Below are 18546 nucleotides of genomic sequence, written 5' to 3'. Positions count from 1 at the left end.
TGTGATTCCTTTTGAAAACAGACAGATGATAAACATGTTGTCAAGCAGGTGGGATCAGATTTGGGGGCAGACTGCTCCGATGGTGCCATTTGTGTGCTTCGATGGCGGCAGACACGGCCTTCACCAAATGAGGACAGCTCTCAGGCTCTTTTTTTTTTTTTAATTTATTAATTTATTTATTTATTTTCGGCCGTGTTGGGTCTTCGTTTCTGTGCGAGGGCTTTCTCCAGTTGCGGCGAGCGGGGGCCACTCTTCATCGTGGTGCGCGGGCCTCTCACTGTCGCGGCCTCTCCTGTTGCGGAGCGCAGGCTCCAGATGCGCAGGCTCAGTAGTTGTGGCTCACGGGCCTAGTTGCTCCGCGGCATGTGGGATCTTCCCAGACCAGGGCCCGAACCCGCGTCCCCCACATTGGCAGGCAGATTCTCAACCACTGCGCCACCAGGGAAGCCCTCTCGGGCTCTTCAGTGGTCCCAGCTCTTCCGTGTTCTTCTCTAACTTCACATCTTCTTCAGCTCCTCCTCAGGCTCTCTAAGAAGCCACTCTGGTTTTCCCAGCATTAAGAGGGGCAAGCGCTGTGCTTTGGAGGTTGAGTCACAGGGACTCCGCTGTGACCAGAAGGATGCAGAAGGGCCGGGCGTGTTCTTGGGTGGCCTTGAGACTGAGTCGTCTCAGCGCATGCCTGTTGGGGTCTGGGGCGCCGGGCGGTGGTGACCGTCTGTTCCAGGAATGCGGTCCCTCGTGCTGGTAGCAGCAGGCTGGCAGGATTACTGTGCGATGTGAATGAGCTGTCAGACTCTCGGTGTTCCCATTTTTCCAAGACATTCTGAAGTTTATTGGAGTCTAACTTCTCTCGAAGCCTCTCTTGAATATAGAATATTTTTACATTTGATCCTTTGTTTTTGGATCTCAGACCAGAAACACACTTAATCTTTTTTTTTTTTTTTTTTTTTTTAACATAAGAGAGGTAAATTCAGTGATAATTTCTATTCCCAAAGCGAGGTGGATCTCTGACTGCTTTTCTTCTGGAAAGGATGACAAGGGAGCTGAGTCTCACTATAGAAATGACAAAACCATGGCCCAGAGGTGTGACTCTCCCAGGATCAGGGGTGTGACTCTCCCAGGATCAGGGGTGTGAAAGGCAGCCTGAGAGTCAACCAGACACATGTTCATGTGTTGACGCATTTAGCGTGCACCTAGAATAAACAAAACAAGTTCCACTCCCTACCTTTAAAGGAACCCCACACAGGGCTTTTACTGTGCCAGCTTCATGTGGTAACCGAGTCACAAGACGGGTGTGCAGCCAAGCTAAGGTCCCTTGCTTTGGGGCATTTAGGGGCATCTTGCTCTGGTTGGCCATGGCCTTCAAATCTGTCCACACTGTTGCCCATACGCAGATGAAACTCCTCAGTCACCCTTGACGTGACTTCCATCTAACTGGGGGTCATTAACAACGATTGTGTGTCCTTCCCTCCCCCTTCCCATCCCCCGATGGGACCACCCACACTTTGAACACCCAGTGTGTACAGGGCAGTCCTTGAGAGTAAACCAAATCGCAGTTGGCAGCTGACCCCAAAAGAGGGAGTGAGGAGTGGGGGTAAGAAACTGTCCTGACTTCTCTGGTCCTTTTCATCAGAAACGTATTTGTACCTTTGGGTAGGAAAATCATCTTGGGGGGACCTCCCTGGTGGCGCAGTGGTTAAGAATCCGCCTGCCAATGCAGAGGACACGGGTTCGAGCCCTGGTCCGGGAGGATCCCACATGCCGCGGAGCAGCTAAGCCCACGAGCCACAACTACTGAGCCCACGAGCCACAACTACTGAAGCCCGTGCGCTTAGAGCCTGTGCCCCGCAACAAGAGGAAACACCGCAATGAGAAGCCCGCGCACTGCAACGAAGAGTAGCCCCCGCTCGCCACAACTAGAGAAAGCCCATGCGCAGCAACGAAGACCCAATGCAGCCAAACAAAAAAACAAAATAAAATCGTCTTGGGGTAGCTGCCCAGACCAGCCAACCAACTGGTACTGTACTCTGTGCCGTCACCGTGCTGGTCAGTAGTGTCCCAGGACAAAAGAAACACCGTCCTCTCCTAGATTCTCCCCCAACAGCACTCTAATATAATAAGTCACCAGTATCTCTTCTCTTCGAAGCCCAGGTTCAAGTTTGTGAGGTCAAGGGAAATGAGTGACGTGCCACACAGACATAAAGGGCGGTCGAGGTGCAGCTGTGCAGTCTTTGCCAGTGTTTGGCTTGCTTACTTCTGGTTTGAATAATAAAAGAAGGATACCACTTGCTACTGGTAGAATAGCTGTAGCCAGGGGGGATTTGGTGTCCTAATGGTTATGGCTTAAATGGTACACCAAGAATTGCTTTAAAATTTCACAACTGTGCTCTTTAAAACAAATACAGGAGTTGTTTTACTTTAGGAAATAGGGGGCAAATTTATTTTGCAGGCTCTCGGATGCTAAAGGAGGACTGGACCTTGGAGAGATCCAGCACAACCCTTCATTTTACAAAGAGGGAAATGGGGCTGGGGGCGGGGCCGTTTACTGATTTGCCCCAAACACACAGCTGTGAGAGGCAGAAGTGGGCCCACGCCCTGCCCTGGCAGATCTTTACCCCAAGCTCACCCCAAAAGTCACTGAAATTACTTATAAAAATATTCAGAGGAATGTATCTACAGTAGGCCTATAATTGGCTTTTGTAGGAAACAACACATTTTAGGGGTCAGTCTTTGGACTTGGAAGGTGATTTCAGAGAAGACAACGAGGCCTTCAAGCACAGGGACTCAGTGGCCTCCAGACTGATCCCTGGAGCCCCAGGGTCCATCCAGAGACGGACTCTTCCCCTCACTCCAGACAGAAGAGCTCTGCATTCATCTGTGCGTAGAACACGCTTCTGAGTGAGACTTCTTTTGAAATGACTTCATCTGAAAACTATTATTCTACAAAGAAATAAATCAGCAATGCTGATAAGAATACAATTTCATCATCGTCAGAAATAATGTTTGAAATTTTCTTTCTTTTTTTAATTTAATTTTTTTTTAATATATCCTCTCTCTTTTTTTAATTTCATATTGGAGTATAGTTGATTTACAGTGTAGTGTTAGTTTCAGGTGTACAGCAAAGTGATTCAGTTATACATATACAGTTATACATACCCATATATTCATTCTTTTTCAAGAAAAGCTTTTTCATTCTTTTTTTTTTTTAACTTCTAACTCTTACAGACCCAAAAGTAAGCTTCCCCGCTGCAGCTGTCATGACGCAGCTGAGGGACCCAGGGGGCGCTGGGGAGTTCCTCCCCAGAGTCTTTGCAGAAAGTTTCCTCCTATTTGGTTTTCCTCATCCGGTAGGATGTTCAGGCAGCTGTCTTTTCCAGATCTTTGATGGGGGAAGACCCAGCAGCTGCTCTGAGAACTTGAGTTTGTGGTTTTCTAGCTCTCGGCAGGGTTCTGCCCGCTCTCTCCTTCTGCTTCCCACGAATGGTGATGGAGATGTAGCTCAGCACCCGCCACATGGAAAACACTGGACAAATAATTGTGGAATTACAACTTCACAAGCAAAAGCACCTATTTGACTCTGTTCGTTTAAAACCTCATATTCTTGAAGTAGCTCATCAAACGTCCTTTGGCTGTTGTGAGGGTTTATTTTCATGATGTGGCAGTTTGTAATTTCCTAAGTGCATCAGAGGAAAAGGGCTCAAAAGGAAACATTTTTTTTTAAATTAGGAAATCTAATACGCTCATTACTGAAACATTGCTCTAATGCAGGTATTTTGGTGCTAAATTCTCTTGAATTTGCTAAGTATCTGTACCTCTTTGTTCCCTCTTTCAGAATGCTAGAAGATGACCTTAAGCTAAGTAGCGATGAAGAGGAGAATGAACAGGTAAGATTTTCCTTGATGTTGCGGTTCTCTGAATGTGATACGATGATGCCAATCTGGTAGACTGTCCTGGGTATTAACTGAGTCATGCAAATGCTCAATTGTGATGCTCTAGGACACTGGGTATCCTCTGCTGATTACGAGATTCTGTGCCATTGGGCCAGTCTGTTCAAATATCTTGGCTTTAATTTCCCTTAAAACTGTAATTCTGTGATCTTCATGGCATCGAAGCCAACAGCAGCTATTTATAAGGACGCCGCCTGGGATCAGGCTTCAGTGTGAGATAGAGCTTTCTTTTTGGAAAGGTTACTGGCTTTCTGGAGATCAAATGTGTGAGCTTCACCTCATCAGCATGCAACAAGCATGCTTTAGCATTAAATATTGAGAAGTCTTATACAGATATTATTAACATCGAGCGGAAGCAAAGGTAGAGGTGAGCTAAAACGATGAATAAAAAATAATCGCGCTCAGAATATCCTGTTTGTCTTAAGTGATAAATGTGCTTGAAATGTTCTCCCCTGGTGTTGATTTATCAGCTCAAGACATCAGTCAGGGGTTTATAAATACTCTTCTGATCAGTCAGTTAAGGTGAAAAAATACCCAATTAACATTCATCACTCTCACTTCTGCATTTCAGGAAATGTTTGTATTTTAAAACAAGTTTGAAAACATGAAAAGACAGATTTTCCTCCACTTCTGTTTCCTTTGTCCCATCACCTGTTTTGTATCGTGTCAAGGTGGGATAAACGTGATAGGTATAAAGACAATTCAGAGAGGTTTTCTGTGTCATTTTTACACGTGATACACGACATGTATACTGTTCAGTTGATCTTGGAATGGTGAATTTTATACAGAGGTATCATGGAATGCCAGGCAGGTGTTGCAGCTGTCTAGACATGCAAATGCACATAATGTACCAAGAGAGCATGCAGAGGTGAGATCAAAGGAAATTTCCGGGAAGAGCATCTGAGCCAGATATGACTGTGAGATCACAGAAAAGCTTGCTCACCTTGTAAGAGAAGGTGAGGCATCAAAGAAGGGACTGGGTATGAGATAGAACTCAATGCAGTTTGAAACTAGATTGGCCAGCTGAGAAAAGCCCAAGTGAAGAAAGTTTGAGCAAGGAGGGCCACTCGGGCTTTTTTAGAGATTGACTGATCTGTTTCTAGGTGCATGAAGCAGGCCCGTCAGACATCCACAACCCAGCAATCTTGGCAGATCTGGGGAACAATTTCACCCCTCATGTTGGTTCCTCGTCTTTGTGTCTACAAGCAAATGATTTCATCTCTTGTGTTTTTTTTCCCCAGTGGAGGTCCAGATAGGATTGGACCTATGTTTGCTGTGGATTAAGTCACAGCAAACATGTAGAGTGTGTATACTTGATACTGGAAAAGGGATTTACAGACTGTTTCATTCAGCGAGACTTTCTTAATTTGGAAAGAATTTCCTGAATTATCTCCAGGAAATGTTTCCACTGAAAACACAATTTAAAAAAATTAGTTATCAAGGATGAACTAGACACATTCTCTAAGGCAGTGAGAACCTTTAGTTTACTCATTTTGCTTCCTTAACTACTCCTTTTCAGTCTGTAGCTGTGGAAAATATTGTACTGTGAATCTACCAGTCACATCCTTCTTGCTTTCGGTCCGCACGTATGTACACCTTCCTGTCTTTTACAATGAAAGCAGCTGACAGAATGAGTGACTTTCATACCCTAATCCTCCCTTGTAATTAAGACTCCAGAGAGTGGTTTTGTATGTGGCAGTTTAGTGATTGCTCTAACACTGATTATATTAAGTTATCCTTTATATATCCTATATATACCCTGACCTAATCACAAAATTGTAAATCCCATGCTTTTAAAAAACACTAATGACATAGAATTTTTTTTCTCTTCAAGACCAAACTATGATTGCACCCCAAAAGAGCGGAGCCTGTGCATATACACAGCACATATACACGCTCTGCATTTCTCTGGCATTGAGAGATAATTAAGCATCTAACAAAAATTATTTTTTCAGATCTAATCAGAGTCTGTCCCTTAACCCAAAATCTTTCAAAAATGTACTGTATATTTCCCTGCCTCAATAAATGTAGTGTACTAAAATCCTTGTCCTTTTCTAACATGACACCTGGTTGTCTTTGTGACTGTCGGTCACCAGCCTGTGTAGCCACTGTGATAAAGGAACATCCACAAGAGCATCGAGTTGCTACACCTGTTTGCTCTTCCTAAAGTAGCCTCATACACTCATGCATTTGCATATTCCTGTCTTGATGTTCCTTTATCATTGCCTTTGTGCTCTCAAAATAAGAGACAGGCTAGTTTAGTGAGTGAGCACCAGCTCAGCAGCCCTGCTCCCTGGGTTCAAATCCCTGCTCTGCTACCCAGTAGCTCTGCAACCTTGACCCAGTCACTGAACTGCTCTGTGCTCTGGTGTCACCATTTGTAAAATTGGAATTAACGTTAGATCCCTGCAGCCTGCCACTTCCTCACAACTTGTGCTCACCCACAATCTTCATGTCACCAGATCCAGTGGGCTTTTTTCTTCTTTATTAGTCAACTTACAATGGAATATACCAGGCATAGAGAAAAGTTACACGTTACCTAAGAATACAACTTGATGAATATTCATAAGCCACACTCACCCATGTAGCCAGCACCCAGATCAAGACACAGACATGACCAGCCTCTTGGGTCTCCCACATCCCCTTCGGGGCAGCCTCCTCCAAAAGAATAACCACTCTCCTGATTTCTAACACTGTAGGGTAATTGTGCTTGTCTTTGAAGCACAATTACATCAATAGGATCATGAGTGCACGCTGCTGTGTCTGGCTTCTGTCGCTCAGCATTTTGTTTGTGAGACTCATGCATGATATTGCATGTAAGTGAAGTTTATTCATTTCCATTGCTGGATCCTATTCCATTATGTGCATATACTGTAATTTGCTTACCTGTCCTACTGCTGACGGACACGAGGGTGTTTAGGGCTATTGGAATAGTGCTGTTACTAACCTTCTTGTACAGGTCTTTGGGGAGTGTATGGGAACATTCCTATTGGTCTGGCCCCAAGAGTAGAAGTGCTATAGGATGTTCAATTTGAGTAGACTATCCCAAACCATTTTCCCAAAATGGTTGTACCTTCTGACACTCCCACCAGCAATATAAGAGAATTCCCATTGCTCTACATTTTCCTCACATGCTTGTCTTTTTATATTCATGAGGAATATTGTTCCTAAGGTTTCTTTCTTTGTATCGTCTTTGTCTGGTTTTGACATTAGGACAAATAATGTGAATTATTATTCACATTATTATTATTATTATATATAATATTATTATATTATTATTATTCACATTATTATTATTATTATTATGTGAATTGCGAAGTGTTCCTTGCTCTTCTCTTTCTTGAAGAGATTGTATAACATTAATGTTAATTCTTCTTTAAATGTTTGTCAGAATTTTCCAGGGAAGCCATGTGGGCCTGGAGACTTTTAGAAACTTACAAATTCTATTTCCTTAATTGTGAAAGGACTATTCAGATTATTTCACATTGGGTAGGTTATGGTAGTACGTGCTCTTCAAGTAATTAATCCATCACGTCATTTACGTTGTCATATGTGTAGAGTTGTGTTCCTTCATTGTCCTTTTGATGTCTGGATCTACAGTGATAGCCCCCGTTTCATTCTTGATACAGATCTTCTTTTTTTCTTTGTCAGTCTTACTAGAGGTTTATCAATTTTATTGCTCTTTTCAAAGAACTAGCTTTTTGTTTCATTGATAGTCTCTGTCAGTTTTTCTTTTTTCAGTTTCATTGATATCTTTATTATTTCCCTCCTCCTGCTTGCTTTGGGTTCATTTTGTTCTTTTTTTTTCTAGTTTCTTGAGGGAGCTTAGATTCCTGATTTGAGATTTGTCCTCTTTTATTTTATTTTTTTACTTTTGAAAACTGATTTATTTTGATTTCTTTTTTTTTAACATCTTTATTGGAGTATAATTGCTTTACAATGGTGTGTTAGTTTCTGCTTTATAACAAAGTGAATCAGCTATACATATACATATATCCCCATATCTCTTCCCTCTTGTGTCTCCCTCCCTCCCACCCTCCCTATCCCACCCCTTTAGGTGGTCACAAAGCACCGAGCTGATCTCCCTGTGCTATGCGGCTGCTTCCCACTAGCTATCTATTTGACATTTGGTAGTATATATATGTCCATGCCACGCTCTCACTTTGTCCCAGCTTACCCTTCCCCCTCCCCGTGTCCTCAAGTCCATTCTGTAGTAGGTCTGCGTCTTTATTCCTGTCCTGCCCCTAGGTTCTTCATGACATTTTTTTTTTTTTAAGATTCCATATATATGTGTTAGCATACTGTATTTATTTTTCTCTTTCTGACTTACTTCACTCTGTATGACAGACTCTAGGTCCATCCACCTCACTACAAATAACTCAATTTCGTTTCCTTTTATGGCTGAGTAATATTCCATTGTATATATGTGCCACATCTTCTTTATCCATTCATCTGTCGACGGACACTTAGGTTGCTTCCATGTCCTGGCTATTGTAAATAGAGCTTCAGTGAACATTGTGGTACATGAATCTTTTTGAATTATGGTTTTCTCAGGGTATGTGCCCATTCCTCTTTTATAATATAAGCATTTAGTGCTATACATTTCACTCTCATCACTGCTGTAGCCACATCTCACAATTTTTGTATGTTGTATTTTCATTGTCATTCAGTTCAGTGAGACGTCATCCTCTTTGATGCTTTTAGAAGTGTGTTGTTTTATTTCCAAGTGTTTCAAGATTCCCTGTGATCTTACTTGTATTGATTTCTAGTTTGGTTCCATTGTGGTCTAAGTACACATCCTGTATGATTTCCATTTTTATAAATGCATTGAGTATTTTTTATGGCCCAAGATATGATCTATGTTGGTATATGTTTTATGTGTATTCTGCTGATGTTGGGTGGAGTGTTCTATAAATGTCAGTTAGAACCTGTTGGTTGATGTTGTTGAGATACTCTATATCCTTGCTGACTTTCTGTCTAGTTGCTCTATCGATTGTTGGGAGAGGAGTGTTGAAGTCTCCAACTGTAATTGTGGATTTGTCTATTTGTCCTTTCCATTCTATCAGTTTTTGCTTCACATATTTTACAGCTGTTATTTTGTGCACACACATTTGGGATTGCTACGTCTTCTTGGTGGATTGACCTTTTATAATTATGTATGTTCCACTCTGGTAATCTTCTTTGCTCTGAAGTCTACTTTATCCTATATCAGTGTAGCCACTGTTAGTTTCTTTTCATTAATGTTTGCATAATATAACTTTTTCCACATTCTTTTACTTTCACCCTACCTATATTTGAAGTGAGTTTCTTACAGACAGCATATCCACTTTGCCAATTTCTATCTTTTAATTGATGTATTTGGACCATTTACCTTTAATGTAATTATTAGTTGATAATTAAACTGATCAACTAATATTAATGTAATGTTACATTAATGATAATTATGTTAGGGCTTAAGTCAACCACTTTATTTTTCATCTTCTGTTTGTCCTCTTTGTTTTTTCATTTTTCTGTTTTCTTTTTCCTGAATTCCTGTAGCTTCCTTGAACATTTTGTAGAATTTCATTTCTGTTTATCTATAGTATTTTTGAGTGTATCTCTTTGTATAGCTTTTTTTAGTGGCATTTCTGGTATTGCATTATATATATATAACTCACAGCAGTTCACTGGTGATGACATTTTATGAGTTTTCTCCCTGAGTATCCTATAACTACCTCCATCACAGAATTGATAATATGTGGATAATATGAGATTTAGTTATCTGTCTTCCTGATTTCTTGAGTGAGTGACCTGAATCTGATGCTGTGTCTTATTCATCTTTACTTCCCTATTGCGTACCATGCTGACTGGCATCTAACCAGGGAAGCCTCATCTTCCTGTAACCAGATGCACGCAACTACCTTTGTCTTCACTCATCGTCTCCCTTCCCCCCTATTACAAGAGGACACTGCCTTCCTCTTATCAAAAGTTTGTCCCATTTCCTCTCAGTTGCTTGGGGACTTACTCCTTTGACTCTTTTCTGCCCCTCCTCTCCACCAGAACCACTCACTGGGTCACCAGTGACTGCAGTGGGTCTGCAGAGCACATGTACCAGGCTCTTTTCAGTCCTTTGTCTCACCAGAAGAGTTACAGCATTGAAAACTGTTAATTACCCCACTTTTATTGAGTTGTCGAATACCATTACCCTCCTGGTTTGTTTCTTGCCCCTCTGGCTGTGTCTTCTCAGACTCCTTTGCTGACTGCTCCTCCTGCAGCCAGTCTTGAATGTTGGAATCTTTTAGCATTTCTGATTTTTCTTCTCCACGTCCTCTCTGTCTCTCTGTCTGTCTCTCTGTCTCTCTCTGGATGATCTCATCAATTCCCATGACCTTCAATTTTTATATACTTACAATTTCTAAAATTATATCCTCAGCTCAGAACTCTCTTCTTAACCACAGACCTATTTGACTTTTCCACTTGGATGTCTCACAAGCATTTCAAATCCAATTTGTGCCAAACTGGAGTTCTGGTCTTTGCCACCCCTCTACCTATCCACACACAAATATGTTCCTTTTGTGACTGTTACCATTTCTAAACCTAGAACTGCCAAGCGCCCAGTTGTTAAAGTCTAGAAACATCGGGCTCATCCTTGACAACTCCCTATTCCTCACTCAAATGTTAATTTTATCTCTAAGCCCTATAAATTCACAAATATTAGTCTATCCACCTCTTTCCATCCTGGCTAGTCTAAACCAATCCAGTAGAAATCAGCATATTTCTCTTCTCCCCCCTCTATAATACAACTTCCTCACAGGGATCCTTTGAAAAAGATCAAGTCAGAGCATCAAAATCAGATCAAGTCATTCCTTGGTCTAAAATCTTAAATGGGTTCCCATTTCACTTGGGGTACAATCCAGAGCCTGTAGTGTGGCCGACAGTACTCTACACAGCTGGCTTCACTCAAGGCTTCCCCTTCACTTCACACTGACATGGTTCATGGTACTTCCACCCCATGGGTCTTCTTTCAGCTCCTCCAACAAGCCAAACTCAGCTGCCTCAGGGCCTCCATAGGCCTCTCTTCCCTGATTTTTGCCCCATTAATACCTACTCATCTTGGAGGTGCAGCATAAATTTCACTTCATCAGGGAGTCTCCAGTTATCTAACTTGGACCCCCGGTTAGTCCGTGTCACAATAACCTAACCTTTCTTCTTAGGTCTCATCATAATTTTAGTTGTGTAGTACGTTTAGTTTTTTAATTTATTTATTTATGGCTGTGTTGTGTCTTTGTTTCTGTGCAAGGGCTTTCTCTAGTTGTGGCAAGCGGGGGCCACTCTTCATCACGGTGCGTGGGCCCCTCACTATCGCGGCCTCTCTTGTTGCGGAGCACAGGCTCCAGATGCGCATGCTCAGTAATTGTGGCCCACGGGCCCAGCCGCTCCGCGGCATGTGGGATCCTCCCAGACCAGGGCTCGAACCCGTGTCCCCTGCACTGGCAGGCAGACTCTCAACCACTGCGCCAGCAGAGAAGCCCCACGTTTACTTTTTTAAGTATCTCAACCAACCAGACTGGAAATTTCCTGAGGGCAGGAACTGTATCTGGCACAGCAGAGGTGCTGGATACTTGCTGAATGGATGCATGAATGATGCATAATGTTGTTGAATTGAGAGTATTTCCTCCTGTCTGTTGTCCAGTATCAAAGATGACTTTGGGTCTCCCTTTTTTTTTTTTTTTTTTATTAAACACTGTGATTTTTTTTCAAATTAGTCCTATCCAAAGATCAAAAGTGTTGACAAAGAAGAAAAAAACATAGACCCAAGGACAAAAATTGTCTGTAGATAAATATACAAATCACCTACCTATTTAGGAGAAAAGCATTTATCCAATCTCTGTAGAAATGTCAATAGTCACTACTTAAATATGCTTCATGCCAAGCCATATTGAGGTTATAACTTTCCAGAAGTTATCTCAAACAGAAGCTTCCAAAACCAAGAGAGTGCATTTCTTCACAGCCTTCCCTTTCAAAAACTGTAGCATTTTGACTGTCACCTCTAGAGCTAGGATTGTGACCAGGTTTAGAAAATGTGGAGGTTTAATGGAAATGGAGTCGTATTCTCATGTTTGCTCCTATAATTTTCATACTTGATGAGGTTCAAACTAGAAACAGGACAAATGATTTGAGAATCAGATTTTGTGTCTGAGTAAATGAAGGAAGGGCACAAGATATGTGTGGCAGTTTGTTTGATCTCCAGTTAAAACCCGTGGCTCTTGGTTTTGACAATTCTAGACGCCAGTGTTTCTTTGGAAGAAAGTGAAGGAGTTAGACGATTTAAGACAAAATGATTCCTGAAGGTACTAAGTACTCAGCCATTTTAAAAATGGATTTGGAAGGGAGAAATGAATTATATTGCCTATCTTCCCATTTAGTAAAAAAAAAAAAAAAGTTCTGGGACTTCACTGGCGGCCCAGTGGTAAGTCGCCATGCTTCCACTGCAGGGGGCACGGGTTGGATCCCTGGTCGGGATACTAAGATCCCGCATGCCACCTGGCACAGCCAAAAAAATTAAATAAATAAATAAATAAATAAAAGGCAGATTTAAGGTTATTAAAAAAAAAATGAGTTCTGCCTCTCAAGTGAGGAGGGTAAGCTTGGGAGGTTGGACACAGCAAATATCTAGATGAAATGATTACAGCTAAGGCATGAGGACAGGGCCACGTGAATAAGACACTCAACAAGGAGCAGCTAAGATCGTGTCAACTGCACACAGTCTTGCAGAGATGACAGATACATAAGCGCCGGGAAGTAAGGAGCAGGGATCCAAACTGAATGTCTGTGTATGTGCCTGCAGCTTCCAGTAATTACATTATCCACACATATTAGGCAGTCTTTTCATTTTAATTATATAACTACATTTTTCTCTTTAAATGAGCATGGTTTATCCACTTAAACTGACAGTTTTAATTTTACAGGCAGTGATCATGGGATATAATCTGTAGAGGGAAATTTTCCTACTGGCATCATTTACTTCTCACAATGAAGAAAAGTTACCTTTTAATCCCCAATCAATATTTGGAGAGCACACAATTCATTTAATAGATATCCAGGTAATTAGCATAAATCTGCAAGTTAAAGAGCCACTTCTTTTCTTATTCTTAATGCATGGAGTACTAATCATGTCTCTCAGAAAGAATCTCGGTCCTCTTAGAGTGACTCTAAAGCTTCGCTCATCAAGGTGTCAGGATTATAGGTGGTGAGATTGCTCTGAGCACTGAATTGCAGTTCTTAACTGCCTTTTGTTAACGTTGGTTTCTTAAGAAGAAGCACAAGGAACATTCCCATCTCAGTTTTCTGCTGTTGACCGTAGAGGTCACTGCATAAGTAACATCAGCTCTGGGTGTAATATTAAAAGCAGATTGCCAATTGTAATGGCCGCTGTTCATTTTTTTCCTTGTTCCTTTTGAATATGACAATTGCATAACAGAAAGCAGAGCTTTTCAGAAGAACCTCTGAAGCCATCAGCAGTGCGTGTCCATCCGTCACCAGATGTATTAGCTGAATGATATGCAGATGTGAAATAAAAATATAGGAGATTTTTGCAGCCCAGCTCCACTTCCCTGGGTGTATTTTTCTTCTCGGAATCAGCTTGGTTGATGCTGAAGTTCTTGGCCTGTGAAAATTTATTACCCACAGAGTCAATCTGCATTCAGGCGGCCAAGTCTGAATAAATAGAGTCATTGTGCTTGTCTGGGATTTGTGGCCAGAGTTCATCCAGTCAGCTTGACATTCACATCCCAGGAGATTCATAAAAGCCAACACCCTGGTATGTGCTCTTGAATCCTGCCAAAATTGTGTAGAATTATATAAACAGGAGTTGAAGCAGTAATCAGGACCAGGTTTGAGGGGTGAGCTCCAAAATCAAGTTTCTCCTACATTAGAAATGAACTATATCGTAGATGGGATTTGTAGCCAACAAGAGCTAAAACATTTTTCCAAAGGAGTCATTCTGAGAAGAATCTTGTGTACCTACTAAATGTAAAATATTGTGCAAGACGCTGGCTTTGTTGGTCTTGATGAATTACACATTCGTAATATTCATTATGATAATTTAACCTCAAAAATGTAAAGTACTTTTTAAATGCTGGGAAATGCCCTGTTCTCAATGACTATACAAAAAAGTATATATTACATATATTAAACCTAACAGCAAAAATAGAAAAAAAAAGAGTTTATGTTTGTTTTAATTTTTAGTCCTGCATTAATGTTGAACCTAAGCTACCTATCCAGTTTAATTATACTGACAAGTTGGTTTCTTTCTAATATGGAAACAGCACAATAACGCTTATTGAAAACTATCAGATCTTTGTCATCTGTATGTGAAATAATCATAATTCAAACCTTCAGGTACAGTCAGTGAAACACGAATGTTCAACAGGAGGTTTTTGTCTCCTTGTTTATTTGTTTGTTTAACAGCCCTAAAGCTTACTTAAGTAATATTTTATAAATAAAATTTTACTGTCACCAGAGGCAAATGCAAAACTCTTTTAAGAAGGCCAGTTTTATTACATCATGCCACTCTTTATAAACATTTGTGAGAAGCACAAGCATTCATGGAGATACACAAAAAAGTAGTTGTCTTTTTTTATGTTAATCAACTGTCATTTCCAAAATTGAAATGGTCAGCAAACCTAAATGTCACAGAGCACGGATATACAACGGCTCACAACCCCATCTCCTCACTTTTTTTCTCAGACCTCCTCTGGGGACCTGAGATTGATGGAGGTTTAGTTGTGTCCACCCAGCTTGGATCATAGGATGTGACTAATTTCAATCTGAGGACCCTCAGTGGATATCTGGAAAATGACAATATTACATAAAAATTAAGAGATGATCCACTAAATTTGGGCAAACATGCAATTAACACAAAGACAGAGAATCATGGCTTTGTTAAGTTGAAGAATTCAGAGGAAGCTACATTCTGGAAACTAAGCCAAGCTTTTTTAACGGTGCATATCAGTACCACCAAAGTAGACTCCATTCAGAAAACAGAAGAAGGGCCATGTACCATTATTGGATAGGCATGCTCTTCTCAAATACAACTGCCAGCCGGGTTGCTGGTTGGCAGAGGAAGTGGAAATCTCCCTCCGGAGGACACTGCTATTTAACTCAGAGGAATAGCCCTTTGTCCTGTGACTTTTATGGGGGTTTTTTCTTCAATAGCTTTTGCAGAATTGTAACCATTCAAGACTGGATGCTCCTTGGAGTCTGTGCTATCACTCATATCCAGGCTTGGGGGCTTTCATATAGGAAAGGATTTACCTGCAGTCATTCAGGTGTCTGGTCCAGATATGCACTCGGAAAGTTTTGTTTGTGTTTGTGTTTTTCCAAATCTTCTCCAAGTGGGGCCGGTTATCTCAGAAGCACAGATTTTCTCAGGAGACTATCTTAACCTCTTGTTTCTACTGGAGCAAAATCATTTGCAGGAATTCAGTGCCCCTGGGCACTTGCAGTTCCATCCTGACCAGATCTTTAGCCAGCAAGTTGTGCCGAGTGAAACAAGAAGCAGACCAGGGACTTTCCTGGTGGTCCAGTGGTTAAGACTCCGCGCTTCCACTGCAAGGGGCATGGGTTCGATCCCTGGTCACAGAACTAAGATCTTGCATGCCACGCGGTGCAGCCAAGAAGGAAAAAAAACAAAGAAGTAGACCAGACGGTTTCTGAAATGTCACCAGACATGGTCCTCTTCACATAGAAAAGTGCTAGAGTGTGGGTTAGCCAGAATCTCTCTCTGTGGAGATCTGATTCAGCAACATGTTTCTGGGTACCTCTCCTTTCTACCTGGACTTCATTCTTAGAAGTCCAAGGCAGTTGAAGGAAGAGGGTGTGATTACATGTTATGTGTGAAAACATTTTCAGGTATAAACCATCAAGCAGTGGTCACTTGAGAGGTGAAAATCCTAATACCAATAATAAAACAATCAGTATTGCTTCAGCTGTTCTCTTATGTTATATAATTGGTTTGCAAACTGCAATTATGAGACTCTTACCTAACCATGACAAACCTATTTTTACCTTCAAATATTGCTACTTTGTCTGACTAAAAGAGATGTTTTGCGAAAACAGAAAGCCAGACTTAGATTTTGGTTCTTCATGCACAGGTTGCATTATTTTAACAAAACTATCAAAATAGTTATGTTACTTGCATCTTGTCTTCAAGCAAAAACAAAGTAACATTTGTATTCCACAACCTGGGCTCTGGTTGCATTAGTAAGAACCAACCACCTACTGAGGCAGTGACGTTGACAATGTAAACACAGAACAAAGCGGGTCTCTGGATAACATCTATTTAGCTGCTGAATTAAACCAACCGCTAACCTAATAAACTGCTGGAATTAAAAAAAAAAAGAAAGAAAGAAAAAGTAAATGGGACTCCACCAAAGCATCGTATGAAGGTAAAGTAAGGATTCTATTAAAAGCTCCAAAAGGCATTCGGCAAACCCACCAAAGTGGGGAGTGAGCAATCCCCGTGTCCACCTGCTCTGCCAAAGATAAGAGTTATTACTGGGCCATCATCATCTTGGCTGTGCTCAGAGTCTGGCCTGTACTGAAATAGCACTGTGAGAAGAGTTGCAGGAGTGTATGGCTGACCAAAGCCCTGAGGAGCAGGCCAGAAAGCCAGGCAGCCACGTAGAAGCTGCGGGGCCTGGATTGCATCACCCTGCACGCTCCAACTTTAGCCTCCCATTCCCAAGAACCAGGAATTGCAATCCATGCACTACCTGTAGCGTGTCTCCAGGCAGCTCAGCTATCATTAGTTGGTTCTTCTTGCTTGCTTTCAACGTGAAGTTGACAAGCACGTGCACGCACACACACGCACGGGCGCGCACGCACACACACGGACTCATTCACATGGAAGGTGTTACTGCCTTGCCAGCGCTCTGTCCCAGAATCCAAAAGCTGCTGCCATTCTCACAGATCTGAGAGTTGACAGCCGAGCTTGGATCTTTCACCTTCATCCAACAGCACCAGACCTGACTCAGACAGGCACTTCCTTTACATGTGTAGTCCCGTCATAGTGAGCCCTGGAGGTAAAAAGAATTCTTCCCCGGGAGTTTCGGGCAAGCTCTAAATGACCCATATGCTTCTGCCTATAAACCGCTTGAGGAATCAAGATTAGTCTCAAAAACCTAAAGCCGTCCTGTCTTCTTTGCAGACATCTAAGAGATGACTCCTTGCTGCTTCTGCATTAGCATACCCAGAGGAAGCTTGCCCCCGTGTCTGTTTACGTCTGCTCAGTATCCCATCAGTCGTCTTGGCTGGGATTGGCAGAATCCAAAATGTATCTGGTCCCCTTCCCTTCAGTCTCTGCCCTGAATAGTCCACAGTCCGGCAGAGGCAGGACTGGGGTGCTCTGTGGTACTTCACTGGCCTGGTTCCCTTACTTACCGACTCTGACCATGAGCAAGCCAACTCCACTAAACCTCTGTTCCAATATCTTAATGTCAGTAGACAAAAATGCTAAAGTAGATTAATAGAAAATATTTTAAAAACAAACCACCCAATCAAAACATGGGCAGAAGATCTAAATAGACATTTCTCCAAAGAACACATACAGATGGCCAAGAGGCCCATGAAAAGATGCTCATCGTTGCTCATTATTAGAGAAATGAAAGTCAAAACTACAATGAGGTATCAGCTCACCTTACCCTGGTCAGAATGACCATCGTTAAAAAATCTACAAATAATAAATGCTGAAGAGGGTGTGGAGAAAAGGGAACCATCCTACACTGTTGGTGCGAATGTACATTGGTGTAACCACTATGGAGAACAATATGGAGGTTCCTTAAAAAACTAAAAATAGAGTTACCATATATCCAGCAATCCCACTCCTGAACATATATCTGGAAAAGGTGAAAACTCTTAATTCGAAAAGATATATTCTCCCCAGTGTTCATAGCAACACTATTTACAACAGCCAAGACATGGAAGCAACTTAAGTGTCCATCAGCAGATGAATGGATAAAGACGATGTGGTACATATATACAATGGAATACTACTCAGACATAAAAAAGACTGAAATAACGCCATTTGCAGCAACATGAGTGGACCTAGAGATTATCATACTGAGTGAAGTAAATCAGACAAAGACAAATATTATATGATATCATTTATATGTGGAATCTAAAAAATAATACAAATGAGTTATTTACAAAACAGAAACAGACTCACAAACATAGGAAACAATCCTGTGGTTACCAAAGAGTAAGGGGGGAAAGAGAAATTAGTAGTATGGGATTAACAGATACTCACCACTATGTGTAAAATAGATGGGCTTCCCTGGTGGCACAGTGGTTAAGAATCCGCCTGCCAATGCAGGGGACACATGTTCGAGCCCTGGTCCAGGAAGATCCCACATGCCACGGAGCAACTAAGCCCACGTGCCACAACTACTGAGCCTGCGCTCTAGAGCCCACGTGCCACAACTAGTGAAGCCCGCGTGCCTAGAGCCCGTGCTCCGCAACGAGAAGCCACTGCAGTGAGAAGCCCACGCACCGCAACGAAGAGGAGCCCCCGCTCACTGCAACTAGAGAAAGCCTACACGCAGCAACAAAGACCCAACGC

At 41.9% G+C, this 18546-nt stretch overlaps 1 protein-coding gene across 3 annotated transcripts in view; it reads left to right on the top strand.

Moving 5' to 3' along the window:
- AFF3 (ALF transcription elongation factor 3) overlaps nt 1-18546 on the top strand; it is a 558847-nt gene that overhangs the window by 430836 nt on the left and 109465 nt on the right. For all 3 annotated transcript variants that reach the window (XM_068564632.1, XM_068564631.1, XM_068564633.1), the window contains one exon: nt 3833-3884. In XM_068564632.1, the coding sequence (XP_068420733.1) occupies nt 3833-3884 (52 nt within the window). The remainder of the gene's footprint in view (nt 1-3832; nt 3885-18546) is intronic.

The sequence above is a fragment of the Eschrichtius robustus genome, chromosome 15 (genome assembly GCF_028021215.1).
Source record: "Eschrichtius robustus isolate mEscRob2 chromosome 15, mEscRob2.pri, whole genome shotgun sequence".
Taxonomy (NCBI): Eukaryota; Metazoa; Chordata; class Mammalia; order Artiodactyla; family Eschrichtiidae; genus Eschrichtius; species Eschrichtius robustus.
Note: the sequence above shows the minus strand (reverse complement) of the source record. Positions and strands in the feature narration are given on the sequence as shown.